The sequence below is a fragment of the Myotis yumanensis genome, unplaced genomic scaffold (assembly GCF_028538775.1).
Source record: "Myotis yumanensis isolate MYYU_CA2020_CCGP unplaced genomic scaffold, mMyoYum1.0.hap1 SCAF_15, whole genome shotgun sequence".
Taxonomy (NCBI): domain Eukaryota; kingdom Metazoa; phylum Chordata; class Mammalia; order Chiroptera; family Vespertilionidae; genus Myotis; species Myotis yumanensis.
Genome location: NW_027223766.1, coordinates 29,349,696 through 29,364,727, shown reverse-complemented (window position 1 = coordinate 29,364,727; position 15,032 = coordinate 29,349,696). Strand labels below are relative to the sequence as shown.

The 15,032-nt window shown below is 39.6% G+C and overlaps 1 protein-coding gene across 4 annotated transcripts in view; it reads right to left on the bottom strand.

Annotated features, from left to right (window-relative positions):
- TAF2 (TATA-box binding protein associated factor 2) overlaps window positions 1-13,196 on the bottom strand; it is a 73,681-nt gene extending 60,485 nt beyond the window's left edge. For all 4 annotated transcript variants that reach the window (XM_070391882.1, XM_070391883.1, XM_070391884.1 and 1 more), the window contains exons 1-3: window positions 12,850-13,196; window positions 12,374-12,428; window positions 4,507-4,667 (exon numbers count right to left, since the gene is read on the bottom strand). In XM_070391882.1, the coding sequence (XP_070247983.1) occupies window positions 4,507-4,667; window positions 12,374-12,428; window positions 12,850-12,932 (299 nt within the window). In that variant the 5' untranslated portion in view covers window positions 12,933-13,196. The remainder of the gene's footprint in view (window positions 1-4,506; window positions 4,668-12,373; window positions 12,429-12,849) is intronic.
- Window positions 13,197-15,032: the final 1,836 nt, after the last annotated feature.

Genomic DNA, 15,032 nt, shown 5'->3' with positions numbered 1-15,032 from the left:
AAAAGTTGAGACTTTTCAAGCAAAATAAAAAAGGTCTTCTCAAAGTGGCAATGCCTATCTAGGAAAGGAAAAGAAACACAGATGAAGGAAAGAAGTCAGCTACTGTAGGCTATCTATCTACAGAAACAGGTTATCTGACACAAAGTCTACATTTATTTTATTCTAAGAAGAAATACAGAAAAAGCAGAAAAAAAAGAAAGAAAGAAAAGAAAAAGAACACACCAAAGAGTCCTACCACCTATGGAGGCAAACTATAATCTATCTATAATACATAAGGTTCAAACACAAAACATATTTGAAGAAACTTCAAGTGTTGCAATTATTTTATTTTTCTGGCAGACAATAAGCTGGGGGGGGGGGGGGGGACGGCGGGGAGAAAAAGAGAGAAAAGCCTTAAAGATGTTACATAAGCCACTGGGTTTTTAGTTGCTAGTATGGATAAGTTAACATTCAGTTGGTTAAAATAGGCAGAAATGCCTTTTAGTCTCTATGTTTCCCTTTCTTACAATCCTCTTATAGTTCAAAGGTGCTGAATCTCAACCAAGGTAAGTAAGCACATTCTTTCCATTAAAAATAGGAGGGCCTGGCATCTCAACTTTAAAACAAATAAGAAAATGTGACGAAGTAGTATATTACTTCTTTGAATGTTAGGACATTCTTGTATGTATTAAAGATCACATTTACCACCAATAATTTTAAATATAATTTTCAATTTCAAAACTGTCATACATTTTTTGTTTCAACTATGGTGGAAATTTTATTGGCTTATTGAAAAAAGTAAGTTATTTCAGAAACAGAAAAGATAACAGAAGTATCTAAGGATATGCTAATTACCTTAACTATCTGCCTTTCCCAAAGTTCCCTTCAAAAATGTCACCCATGGGAATATTTTTCATATCTAATTGCAAAAAAAAAATAAGCAGCAATATTTCTTCTGGATAACTGGTATGTTTGTCTTGTATCTTATGAATCTTACAAGTAATAAATAATAGTGTTTACAAGTCATAGTGCTTCCCTCTCTGGGATGATAATCAGAAATATCAAAACCAAATCTAGCTTTCCTTGAGGAATTGTGCAGTAACTTAATAATGTATACATACCATCCTATATGTTTTTATCCTACAATAAAAAAAAAAAGTCTACAGGCTAATTTCATTAGGAACTTAAAAAAACTATTGTCTAATAAAATTCTAAAAGGAATCTGAAATCTCTTATGAACAGTCAGAGAACAGACATCAGCAAAAATAATTAATGTTATCTTTCTTTCTTTTTTTTTTTTACACTAAGAAACCTACAGGGTTGTTTCAATGTCATCTTTTTTAAAAGGTATTCAAGCCCTAGCCAGTTTGGCTCAGTGGATAGAGCGGCGTCGGCCTGCGGCCTGAAGGGTCCCAGGTTTGATTCCGGCCAAGGGCACATGCCTGGGTTGCAGGCTCGATTCCCAGTAGGGGGCGTGCAGGAGGCAGCTGATCAATGATCTCTCATCATTAATGTTTGTATCTCTCCCTCTTCCTTCCTCTCTGAAATCAATAAATAAATATATATGTATTTTTAAAAAGTATTCAAGCTCTGGCTGGTATGGCTCAGTTGGTTGGAGCCATCATTCCATGCACTGAAGGGTCACGGGTTGATTCCTGGTCAGGGCACATATCCAGATTGATGTTTCTCTCACATTGACGTTTCTGTTTCTCTCTCTCCCTCTCTCTAAAAAACATATCCTCAGGTGAGGATTTTTTAAAAAGCAATCACGATTCTAGAGCTAGGGAGCATTTGAGATCTTGTTTCCCAGGATACAGTTAGTTTGGCTCAAATAAACTTATAAAAATTTTTAAAATATTTTAGAGCTAGGCAGAAAAACAGATGTAGTAAGCAAAGATTTATTAAGTGACCAGGACTGAGCTCTGGCTCTTGCTGAAAAGAAAATTTTAGGTATATTCTATCTTCCCCAAATTCCTAACCTTGGAAAAGATTCTCCCTCATGACTTCCTTCTCTTTACTTATAACGCTAAAATTGATGAGGCACCTTCCCTATCACTAGGGGAAATTTTTAAGGGATATCAACACCTCACAATAACCATAGCAAAGTAAAGCTTGCTCCCTCAACATATTTGGGGTCATTGTTCTTGTCATTGTAATGCCACAGGTTATCTTCTTTGAGACCTGACTGGCAGATGGAGAGGCTTCTTTTTTTTTTTAAAATATATTTTATTGATTTTTTACAGAGAGGAAGGGAGAGAGATAGAGAGTCAGAAACATCGATGAGACAGAAACATCGATCAGCTGCCTCCCGCACACCTCCCACTGGGGATGTGCCCGAAACCCAGGTACATGCCCTTGACCGGAATCGAACCCGGGACCCCCCAGTCCGCAGGCCGACGCTCTATCCACTGAGCCAAACCGGTTTCAGCTGGAGAGGCTTCTTAACCCTGTCATCAAATTCAGAGTTCTAGGCTCGACAGGGTAGCACTTTGGCCTCTGGCAAGGCAATGGCTCATCCACTTGCCCTGTTACAGCTGCCTTTTCCATTCATTAGTTTCTATATATAGTTACTACTCCAAAGGCAGATGGCTTTTTTCTGGGGAAAAGAGGATGCAGATGATTTTGTAGTAAGTCCTTTTATGTCAGTTCTACAAGTATGGCTGTAAAAGCAATGTAATTTCAACAACCGATCACCGTTATGAAATGGGAAGGCACAGGAGCAATTCAGAGATTCCCTGAATTTTCCCAGCACCATTTTCTCTTCTCTTCTCTGAGTTAGAAAGATTCTAAACCAGTGATTACTTGGATCATAAGTATCTAGAGATAAACTTCCTTTCTCAACCCTCCCAATCCCTTTAGATCAGTGGTTCCCAATATGGGGCACACGCCCGAATTTGATTTTTAAGGGGGGCAATTCAAGAATGAGTTATTAACAGTGAATTTTTAGCTTTTCTTGTGGTTCTAGGGGCCTCATATACAGTATATAAATATATATTGTGACATATTTATGCATTTCAGTTCTCTATTATATGTTTTATAAATTGAACACAACATATGTGTTACTCGCTATTTTTCCATATCACTTCACATTATTTTTTAAAAACAATTTCTTAGTGATTTCTTCCTCAGTACTTCAACTGTCCTTTCATTCTTTTCTTTTTCTTTTTCATGGATGCCATGTTCTTTGGAAGCTTATTTAGACCAAGTTAATGGCCTTTTAGGCTTCCTCCACGTGAATAGTTTACTTTTTGAATAGTAAGAATTGTATGTCACAGGGGAAGCCATCAGGATTTTAGAGATGCTTAGGCGGGGCATGGCCAAAAAAGGTTGGGAATCACTGCTTTAGATGGTGATCCTCAAGCTTTAATTTGTACCAGAATCACCTGACAGGCTATAAAAACACAAACTGCAGGACCCCACCCCTAGTTTTCAGTCAGCAGTTCTGGGGTAATGCTTGGGAATTTGCATTCCTAACAAATTCCCAGGTGATGTTGATGCTGCTTGTCTGGGAATCATACTTTGAGAAACTGCTGCCTTAATGCACTTATTACACATCTAGATGAGTACTTAACAGTTTATAATAATAATAAAAAAAGATTTTATAGTTTGGAACATTCTACCCCAAAACATTGAGAATCACAGAAATGATATAAGCCAACACTATCAAAGCTTTGAAAATGAAAGTGCCAGTATTTAAATCAGTACAAATCTTACTGGAACACAATCAAGTAAAATGCTAAGAAGAGCCTTAACAATGATAATCCTATAATTCAAATGCAAAAAAAACCTAATCTGTTCCAAAATACTTACTCAACATTACTTATGATCACAACAACTGGAAATTGTACACATGCCAAACAACTAGAAAATAATCATTCAAACTACAGCAGACTAAGCGGAATGTTAACCGACCATAAAAATAATAAAAAATGAAGCCTATCATATTAAACATGGAAAAGTGAAAACAAAATATTTAAATGAAAAAAGCAGAACATAAAAAATTGAACACAACATATGTTTACTGATAAAAATCACAAGTAGCTTCAAGACATGCAATATTTATTTAAGATAAAGAATGAGATATTTCAGACACAGTATTTTATATGATATTCTAAAGTAGTTAAAATACTTTATAGAATATTTTAAAGTAGTCTCTGGTCTATAGATTGATGACCATATAACTTAAATATTACATTTAATATTTATGAAGTAAATATTTTTTAAAACATCAAAAGAAAAAAAAATGGCTAAGAAAACTTATTTAAAGTTCTCCAATAGTACTTCTTTAAAACTGTACACTGAAGAAGGAAAACTTAATAATTTACTATGTTGGGCAGAGCTAGTAAAATTTTTTAAACTGAATGTGCAGAGTGGTAAAAGCAACAGAAATTATAATTAGAAAAAAAGCAAACAAACCTGGGAACCAGAGTCTAATAATAATCTTGGAAAACTAAACTGAAAAAATTAATCAAATCATGTGAAAAAAAGGACTGTTAGAAATAGCAACTTTTATAGTGTATAACTTACTGTTTTGATTCATTGTGACAAACTTCCAATGTCGGATCATTATAAATAAAAGCAGCTTCTAAATCATTGATCCTTACTCGGTATATTCTACACTGCTTGCTGTTCAACTTGATTCTATTCAAGTTTGCAACTGTGGGAAATATAGTCAGTTCCACAAATCCCTGTAAAGATAAATAATAATAATTTCATTATAATTAAGATTGGTATGTTTTAGAACATATTTCTTTGATTTCACACAGTACACTCCATAATCCCAAATAGCTATATATAGTACATACAAGTGCTCTCCAACTATCTTCATTTCAAACATGTCCTAGTGCAGTGATGGCGAACCTATGACATGCGTGTCAGAGGTGACACATGAACTCATTTTTTTGGTTGATTTTTCTTTGTTAAATGGCATTTAAATATATAAAATAAATATCAAAAATATAAGTCTCTGTTTTACTATGGTTGCAAAGATCAAAAAATTTCTATATGTGACACGGCACCAGAGTTAAGTTAGGGTTTTTCAAAATGCTGACACGCCGAGCTCAAAAGGTTCGCCATCACTGTCCTAGTGACTGAGTGGAAATAAATTATGTATGCTTTATCATCCTGGTGGTTCACATTCACTACCAGTGAATATTAAACCATCTGCTAGGAAAAAAGTAAAAGGACTCACTACTCTCAAATGTAAAAATTTCTAATCAGACTGGAACCCAAACAGAGAGGAAGGAAAAAAGAATGACAGAGCAGAAAGAGAATCAAAACCTTGTCAGTGAGTGAAAAAACCTTCCCCCCCTCCCCAAATAGGATAAAAAAAAACTACATCAATGAAGCTAACAAGTATGAGTCACTACTATTGAGAGATAAATCAGAAATGTGAAGAGGCAAGAGCTACAAGGGATACTCAGAAAAGTAGGGGAAATCTGTTACTGCCTCTTAGAGCAGCAGATACTTCAAGATGCTGGATGAGTTCCAACCAAGTAGACCCAGAGACCATACACATGTAGTTCTACCATGTTAGCTGTGTGGTGAGCAATCTATCTGAAAAATGTACCTAAGACATGAGAGACAGCTAAATACACTGACTGACCACCACCCTCTTGTGTTCAAATGGGAAAGAGAGACCAATGAAACATGGAATATCGGTCCAGTAAGTTAGATATCTTAGGGTTGAACACTGATGTTCTCAAACACAAAATATGGGAGGGCATATAACAGTAACATTTCAGGGGCTGCAAAGTGAAGAGAAAAATCTCAGAGGCTGCAACAGGAATAGCTAAGATGAAATGTAGGCAATAAACATAGAAGGCTAGATTATAACAATTATAATGGCTACTGTTTAATGAGCACTACTATACACCAGATATTATACTACTTTTCTATGTTTTAATTCCAATAACAACTTTAAAAGATAAGGACTATGTTATACATTTACATATAACAGTTTAGAAATTATATTAACAAATGGAAAATTAAGATTCAAATCCACTTCTAAATGATTCCAACTGATTTCCATCCATTATGCCATGTCTCAGTGTAAAGCTTTTAAAATACATGCAAGAATTTTTAGATAACATCCAACCCAACTGTTCAAAAACCTAGAGATCCAGTAGCTTTTTTCCCTCCTTCCAAAATAAGAGAAAAGCCATACATCCTTAACTAAACCATCTGGACAGACCTATGAGAAAGCCAATGAGAACAGAAAGAGCAAATGCAAAAATAGTGTTGATGAAGTCTCTGTGTTTAAAGGTGTAAACTGTGAGCAATTGTAGGAAAGAAGACTCAAATTCCCTTAATTAGCACATCAGCAATGCACTTACCAATCTACACAAATCAGTTTGGATCAGTTGAAAGACAGCAAGCAGAACCAAGGTAATGTCAAAAGTAAACCAGAAAAGATTATGGAAAGTGCTGTCAACAGCTAGCTATATGGGTGAGACATAAGAACAGGATTTGGTTAACAGTAAACTAAACTAAGGTTAACAGTAATAAAATAGTGAATGATGTGTATTTCGTGAAGATAAGGAAAGCCCAGCCTCCTTGAATCAGTCTCTCACACCTAGAGCCCTAACCTGTACCTGCCTGCAATGCTCAGTCCCATTGATTGGCATCCTTAGCAGCTGGTGTAACTGCTCCCAGGTCATCTAACATCTCACTCACTCTCATCTCTTCCTTGCTCCTTGCTCTCTCCCCACCTCAGAGCTGCCCATCCTCCTAGAGCCTCTACCCTACTTTAAGTAACCTCCCCTGTTGCCATTCAATTTTTTCAAAAAATCCTCTACCTTCTAGCCTTACATGAAATGTCTCTTGAATCCCCCTTGACAAGAAGCTACTTTTTCTTTCATTCACTATAAATTAGAGGAGGGGAAAATAGGACACCTAGTTTCCACTACTACTCCTGAACCATTTACAGATTTTAGAGCATGTAGTAAATGAGCAAGGGTAGTATAGTGTCACTGTCAAATTAAATGTACATGTTCTGGAGACAGACTGCCTGCATTCAAATCCCAGCTCCACTACTAATCTTGGGCTAAGTTACTCTAGCTCTCTGTGCCTCAGTTTCCTCATCTGTAAAACAAGAATAATGACACTATCTACCTTTTAGTGTTATGACAATGGAGCAATTTAATACATAAAAAGCACTTAAAATCATAGCTGGCATCTAATGTTTTTGGTTTTTTTTTAATATATTTTATTGATTTTTTACAGAGAGGAAGGAGAGGGATAGAGAGTTAGAAACATCGATGAGAGAGAAACATTGATCAGCTGCCTCCTGCACACCCCCTACTGGGGATGTGCCCACAACCAAGGTACATGCCCTTGAGTGGAATCGAACCTGGGACCCTTGAGTCCACAGGCTGACGCTCTATCCACTGAGCCAAACCGGTTAGGGCAATAAATGTTTTTATTATTCTTTTTTTACTTCTTTTCCTTTGTGTTTATGCCATACAAGTTATATTATCCTCCCAAATTCCCCAACATTCACTGAAGGTTCAGACTCTCCCTTTCTAACCCATCTCTGCCATCACTCCAAGTTACCTGACTGAAGGTATATCTGATCCCTTGAGTAACACAGCTTCAAAATTCCTTTACTTCAATTACTATGATCTTCACTTCCATTAAGGGACAACAATCAAGATCACACTCTTGAAGACATCTCATCGCTGCTCAGAATGCCTACAATTTCTATCTTTTTGCCCTTAATACTTCTCTCCTAGTCTTCCTGTTCAGCCACATTAAATTCTCCTGCTCCTCAATCTCCTCCAGTTTCTCACTACAATCCTTTTAGGGCTACTTTCTTCTCCATTCTCCCAAGATCTTAACTTCAACCCCTCTTCCACCATCTATCAATTATCTTCCCCCTCTGTTACATGTACCTATCATTCCCTCCTGTTTAAGAATTCTTCTACTAGTGGTGATTCTCCGTAGTATCTTCAGAAATCCTGTTCTATTAATTACCCTCTTCTACAACTACAATCTCCCCCTCGATAGAGAATTTTCCCCCCTGCCTACAAACATGTTAAAATGTCATGTATCTTGCTTTTAAAATCTTGAAATCTATGTCAAGCTCAAATGAATTAATTTTTGCCCTTTTCCTAGAGTTATTATATCTTGTTTCTGAACTGACACTAATCCCTGGATTCCTCTATTAGTCAGACTCGAAGTCTTTGCAGGTCAAGTATTAAAGTCATGGCTCAAGTCTATCTCAGAGTAGGACTAGTGCTTATTTTCTCAGTCCCAGAACATACAGTACATACTTCAGTACTCAGCAAATCCTCACATTCATTCTCTGACCAAGGAATGAAGATTACAATAGGACTAAAAACACCACTGGACCACTCGTTTCACTTCCCTAAGATAGTAAATCAAAGCAACTAAACATGCCTGGGGGACTGCAGAGATTAGTGACCAGATATTTGAAAGATGCCTACTACATCTTCATTTAACTCAATTATTAGGCCAGTACAAGTCAAGTAGGTTTTGGAGAATGATAATGAAGTATCACAAACTTGCCAACCATGTTTGCAGATGGAGAATTTTTACTGCAGGAAATCAGCACAGCTTTTGGTAACTAGTGGTGCAGCTAATTATCAAGCAAATGCTCTCCCACCCCCAATTCTTAAAAAAAAAAAAAAAAAAAAAAAAAATCAGAAGCAAGTTGCCTCCAAGATAGAAGAAGCCTTTCACTGTCACCTAGCAATTAATGTCAACTCTCCTTCTCAGTCAAGCATACTCCAAAGTCCCTTAATTGCCAGAGAGCCCATGGAGAGCTACACTGCTTTTTAACAACATTATGCTAACTGGACCTGGTGAGAAAGGAATAACAAGTTCTCTAAATGCCTTAATAAAAAAAATACAGATGGCAGAGGATAAGAGTTAAATCACGTGAAAGTTCAGGGACTTGTCACATCAATGAAGCTTCTAAGGTTCCAGTGGTCTGAGGCATATAAAAATAGACCTAAAGTGAAGAGAAGTTGCTTTATTTTGCACTGCCCACTAAGAGGGAGAAAAAAGAGGCATGAAACTTGGTGGGTTTCTTCAGATTCTGGGCATACTGCTTACTAAATAACCAATAAGGCTTACAGAGGGGTCCAAGGTAAGAAAGGGTTCAAGCAGGCTGTGGTTCAAGCTGCCCTGCCACCTGAGCCTTATGACTCAGCATATCCAATGGTATTGGAAATGTCCATACCAGATAGACATCTAGCTTCCAATAGAATGATGGTGCACATTCCAGGGAGTATGGGCATGACCTCTTCTGCCAACAACTATTTTCCATTTGCAAAGCAACTACTGGTTTACTACTAGACCCTGCAGCAGAGACTGAACACATGACCATGGGACTCTGAAAGACTATGTTACCTGAAATGACTATCATGAACTGAGTACAGTATGAAGCTCTGAAGAATAAAACTGGACATGTGCAGCAGCTTTCCACTTTTAAACGGAAACAACACATCTGGACTAGGCCAAGCAGATTTATAAAGCACAAACAAACAGCATGAACATGTGACTCAGAATCCAATGGACTTGCTCCCACTGCTTCTCCACCTCTCCCTCATTCTACACCTCTAGCCTCATGGAGAGTTCCCCGTGTTCAAGCAGAATAGGACAAAGCACAAGTCTGAATTATAAATAATTCTAGCGCCACTGAAGTGTGACCCTGAAAGACAATGCAAGAAAATCCTGCAGTGGAAAGAACATTGTGAAAAAAAACATCTGGTTGTACATTCTTTGTAGCAGTAGAGAGGACCTCAAGTACACGTCTACACTGATCCACAGGCATTAGATACTCATGGGTTGGCTGGCTGGTCGGGGACTTGTAAAGCGCAAGATTAAAACACTGAAAATTAGAAAATGGTGTGAGAAGTTAAGTATAAAAATACATTTCTTAGACTAGGGATAATGAGAAAATATTCATGCTGTTATCACATAAATGACCATCAGAGGGCACCCACAGCAGAAGGAGCCCTCAAAAATCAACTGGCAAGATCATCTATCCAGTAGATGTCACAGACACTTTCCCTGCCCACCTTGCTCAATATACAAAGTGGTCATGGTGGCAAGAATGGAGGCTGGGCATGGGTCTAATGACATGGTCTTCCTCCCACCAAGGCACTGCTGAGTGCCACCTCCCAGTAGCAGAAGATGACATTAAGCTTCTAATATGGGACTTTCCCAGAAAGGACCAGTCACTTGGTAGAAAAATAACATTAGAGAGTACGTATCATACATGGGGGACAGTGATTTGTCCTTACAAGAACAGACACGTATTCTAGATTTTCCTTCCCTAACTACAATATACAATTGACCCTTAAACAACTCAGGGGTTAGGGGCACCAACCATCCACAGTCAAAAATCCATGTATCACTTAAGTCAGCCCTCTGCATCTGCAGATTTCCAGCTGCAGATGAAAAATACAGTTGACCCCTGAACAACATGCCAGTCCACTTATACACAGAAACCCACATGAGTGGACCCACACAGTTTAACCTGTGTTTCAATAACCCGTACAATCAAGTGTATAGGGAAGTGTGGCAATGGACTCTTAAAACACACAAAATGTATTGGTTTTGTGCTATGCCCTACCATTCAGAAGCAGCTGGCATGATCAATTACTAAAGGCTCAGTTATAGCAACAATTGAAAGGCCTCCAACAGGATGCTCTCTTAAGCTAGTGGGCAATATACAGGGTCACTTCTCCACAGCTCAAACAGAGCTGGGAACCAAGGGGTAAAGTGAGAGTGACTATTTTCACTATTGCACCAAAAAGGCCACTGAAAGGGTTTTTGCTTCCTGCCCTTGTGACCTTGGGTTCAATGTGTTCAGAGGTCCTAGTGGTCAAGGGAGAAATGCAACCACCAGGGCACATAGTCATGGTTCCCATTAAACTGGAAGCTGAGACTGTCCCTTGACCACTTCAGGCTCCTTATACCACTGAACCAAGAGGCAGAGAAAGAGGTCACTGTACTGGCTGGAATGACTAATCCCAATGATCAAACAGGAATTGAGGTTCTGCTATACCAGTGATGGCAAACCTATGACACGCGTGTCAGAGGTGACACACAAACTCATTTTTTTTTTGGTTGATTTTTCTTTGTTAAATGGCATTTAAATATATAAAATAAATATCAAAAATATAAGTCTTTGTTTTACTATGGTTGCAAATATCAAAAAATTTCTATATGTGACACAGCACCAGAGTTAAGTTAGGGTTTTTCAAAATGCTGGCACGCCGAGCTCAAAAGGTTCACCATCACTGTGCTATACAATAGGACAAAAATTACAAGTGGAGTCCAGGGCATTCACCAGATTGCTTCTAAGCTCTCACTTGATCATCCTAGTCAATGGAAAACTGCAACAGCTCAAACACAGAACAAGCAAGGATGCAGATCCTACAGGAATGAACGTCTAGATCAGAACAAAAGAAATGCTAGGAAAAGGAAAGGGGGAAATGGAATGGGTGGAGGAATAAGGAAACTGTGTATATCAACTTTCGCCTTGACACCAATGAGAGAAAGCAAGACTGTAGCAATTCAGTTCCACATTCTTTTACCCAGTTTTCTTTCCACTACCTAGATTAGCACAGGAACCTCTTAACTAGACTCCCTAATTCTTGTATCTTCCCTGCCCAATTCATACAACACAACACATCTAAAGTATCCTTCCATAAGGTATAAGGTAAATAATCATATGCAAGGAATATTGAAAAAGAAATTCCTTAAATGAGGAAATTGGACCTAATGAATCTTTAAGGATTCTTATAAATCCAAGATTCTATGATTCTTAGTAAAATACGACATTTTAAAAATCTATACAGCTCACCTCAAGTAAGTTGGAGAGGAAAGTTCATGCCATACCTCAAAGAAAACCAACTCTCACTACATTTTTGGTGTATTTAATACAGGTTCCCCTGAGAGTCCTTGGGTTGTCAAGGACTTTCCTAGAATGGAAACATATTCAAATCTATATATCTAAATGGGGGGGAGGGGGGGTACTAGATTTCAAACACCTTATCTAAAATTTCATTAGCCACCGATGTCACATAAACCAGGTCAGCCAAGAAACAAAAAACAAAACTGGGCCCTGGCTGGTTTTGCTCAGTGGGTAGAGCATTGGACTGGGGACTGGAAGGTCCCGGGTTTGATTCCGTCAAGGGCACATGCTCAATCCCCCAGTAGGGGGCGTGCAGGAGGCAGCCGATCAACGATACTCTTACCGATGTTTCTCTCTCTCTCTCTCTCCCTCTCTGAAATCAATAAAATGTGTGTTTTTTTAAAAAAAACAAAAACCCAAAAACTGGCCTCTTAGCAGCCAAGTTAAGCCAGTGTGTGCTCTGGTGGATTTGTTACTGCTTACAATTGTTGACAATGTACTTACCACAACAGATTTTCTCTGGAAGTTTATGTTGTTGATGCAGACGACCTGATGGGTTGTATATTAAAAAAAAATACAAAAATATTTCTATTATTAAAATGAAGCATAATTCTATCTAAGTATAAGCAAAGACTATGTTCTAAGCACCTCAAAAATCACTGTATCTTTCATTTTAAAATACTACAAATTTGGGTAACTTGCTTTTCACTTTAGCAACAGCCATGAAAATAAACTTCTTCGGACAAATACAGTTTTGCATTTTAAGAAAAAAAGGTTTATTAACCTGCAAGGGGCATTAAATCTGTTGAACTGCACTGTCGGGCACGGCGTTTCGCCCTACAAATGGCATTTCCGTCACAGAGAGTGGGCTCTCGTTTCCCACTAGGTTTCCCAAGCCCAGGTCAGTTTCACGCAAACACACAACAGAACGGATGAGAGCAAAACCCCGAAGAGGAAAGGGCGATGGAAAAAATACTTATAATTTATACGGCCTTGGACTTTCAAAGCCCTTGTCTCCTTTCTTCCTGTTCATTCTGGCGGGCTCCAAGCCGGTGGGCGGCATGAAGCGATCCCGCGGAGCTGGGCTGCCCGGCTTCCCCGAGGGCGGCGGGCATCACCCGGCGCCGGCCCCGCCGCTCCCGCTCCCCGCAGTCACGCCCCCGGCCGGGCTCCCCGGCGCCCACGGCTGGCTCCGCCGCCTCCGCCTCCGCCTCCGCCACCACCTCGCTCCCCAACGTAGGATCCCTTCAGCCGCCCTCGCCAAGCTCGGGTCATGGAGGTGCTGCTCTCAGCCACCGCTCTACACCACCGCCACTCGACATCCTGCCTGTCACCTGTGACCTCCGACGTCAGCGGAAGTGCGACGGCGCCGGAAGTGTTGGTGAGTGGGCGGGGCTTGCGCGATACTGGCGGATTCCGTATTTGCCCTTCAGTGTCTATGCAGTGAATGAGAGCTGCTCAAGTTTAGGAAAGCGAACGCAAGTAGTTGTAGTGTGAGTTGAGAAGAGCAGGAAGGAAAAGAAGGGGCATTTAAATGTTAGCGGAGCGAAGGTCTGGCGCATGCGCATTGAGAAATGGGACGGGGGCAGGTTTGAGATGAGCCAGGGCCCGGGGACTAGGAACTGGGGAGTCACTGACACCAGGAGGGCTGTGCCTTTGGTTTGCTGTGTGAACAGACACCATCAACTCACTGGGCCCCTGGAGATTAAGTTGTTATAAAATATGTAATTCGACCCGTGATACTCTGACTCAAATTCCAGAACCCTCACTAGGCACTGGTGACTCCGTATTTTAAAAAATAGAACAAAAGACCCACACAGATGCAGAAAAACTTGTTGAAAGACAGGAAAGATGCTTTTGAAGCATCGCATCTACATTTCATGTGCCTGAGAAGAAAAACTTTGTAAATTTCAACAACAGTTAAATCTTGGTTGTGAAATACCCATTAATATTATTTTTAACCTTGGACCAGACTTAACTTTGGCCTAACCCCTCCAACTGTCCCCGTGATAAGTTCATTAGTTAGGATGAATTTGAAGTTTGGTCTAAACCAGTGGTCGGCAAACTCATTAGTCAACAGAGCCAAATATCAACAGTACAACAATTGAAATTTCTTTTGAGAGCCAAATTTTTTAAACTTAAACTATATAGGTAGGTACATTGTTACTAACTTAATTAGGGTACTCGTAAGGCTTAGGAAGAGCCACACTCAAGGGGCCAAAGAGCCGCATGTGGTTCGCGAGCCGCAGTTTACCGACCACGGGTCTAAACGAAAGCAAATTAGGAAAGTAAAGCTATAAAAAAAATTTATCAAGCATTCCAAAACCAACTAGATATTGTAGTTGTCTAGTGAGTATTGCCTGTGTCAGTTTCTCCGTTATAGGATTGCTGGGAGAGGTGAGAAGACACTATCAGCCGTGGGCAAACTACGGCCCGCGGGCCGGATCTGGCCCGTTTGAAATGAATAAAACTAAAAAAAAAAAAAAAGACCGTACCCTTTTATGTAATGATGTTTACTTTGAATTTATATTAGTTCACACGAACACTTCATCCATGCTTTTGTTCCGGCCCTCCGGTCCAGTTTAAGAACCCATTGTGGCCCTCGAGTCAAAAAGTTTGCCCACCCCACCAATGGGGTCAGACCAGACCTGGGTTCAGCAACCTCCAGACTTGAGTTCTGGCTAGGAAAGAATTCAGAGTCAAGACTCAAACTATAAGAGAACATTTATTTAGAAAATCACAGAGGTAGAAGTAATTGAAATGGACTTAGGAAACAAGTTATAGAAGCAAAGGATGGGCCCTTGGAGCTTAGAAGTGTGGAAGGTAAAGGTGATGCACCAGAGGGGATGGGGAAAGGGAAGATGCCCATTCTCCAGGAGGGGAGAGGGAGCTGGGTCCTCTGTCCTGAGGACTTTAAGGGTGGAGGCCCCAAGGAAGATCTCAATAGAATATTCAGCAGTTTCCCAGGTGTGTCCTTTCTGGGTAGGGGTCTCCAATGATTGGTCTAAGCCAGGGCAGGGGGTCATTATTCAATGCAACTGGTCCTGAGGTGGCCTCTATTGTCTAGTTTTGCTGCTTTTCTGGGCCTGGAGTTGAAATACAACTGAGGCCTAGATGTTATCTCCAGGGAGGAAAGGTTAGGGGGTCTAAACTACATGACCAG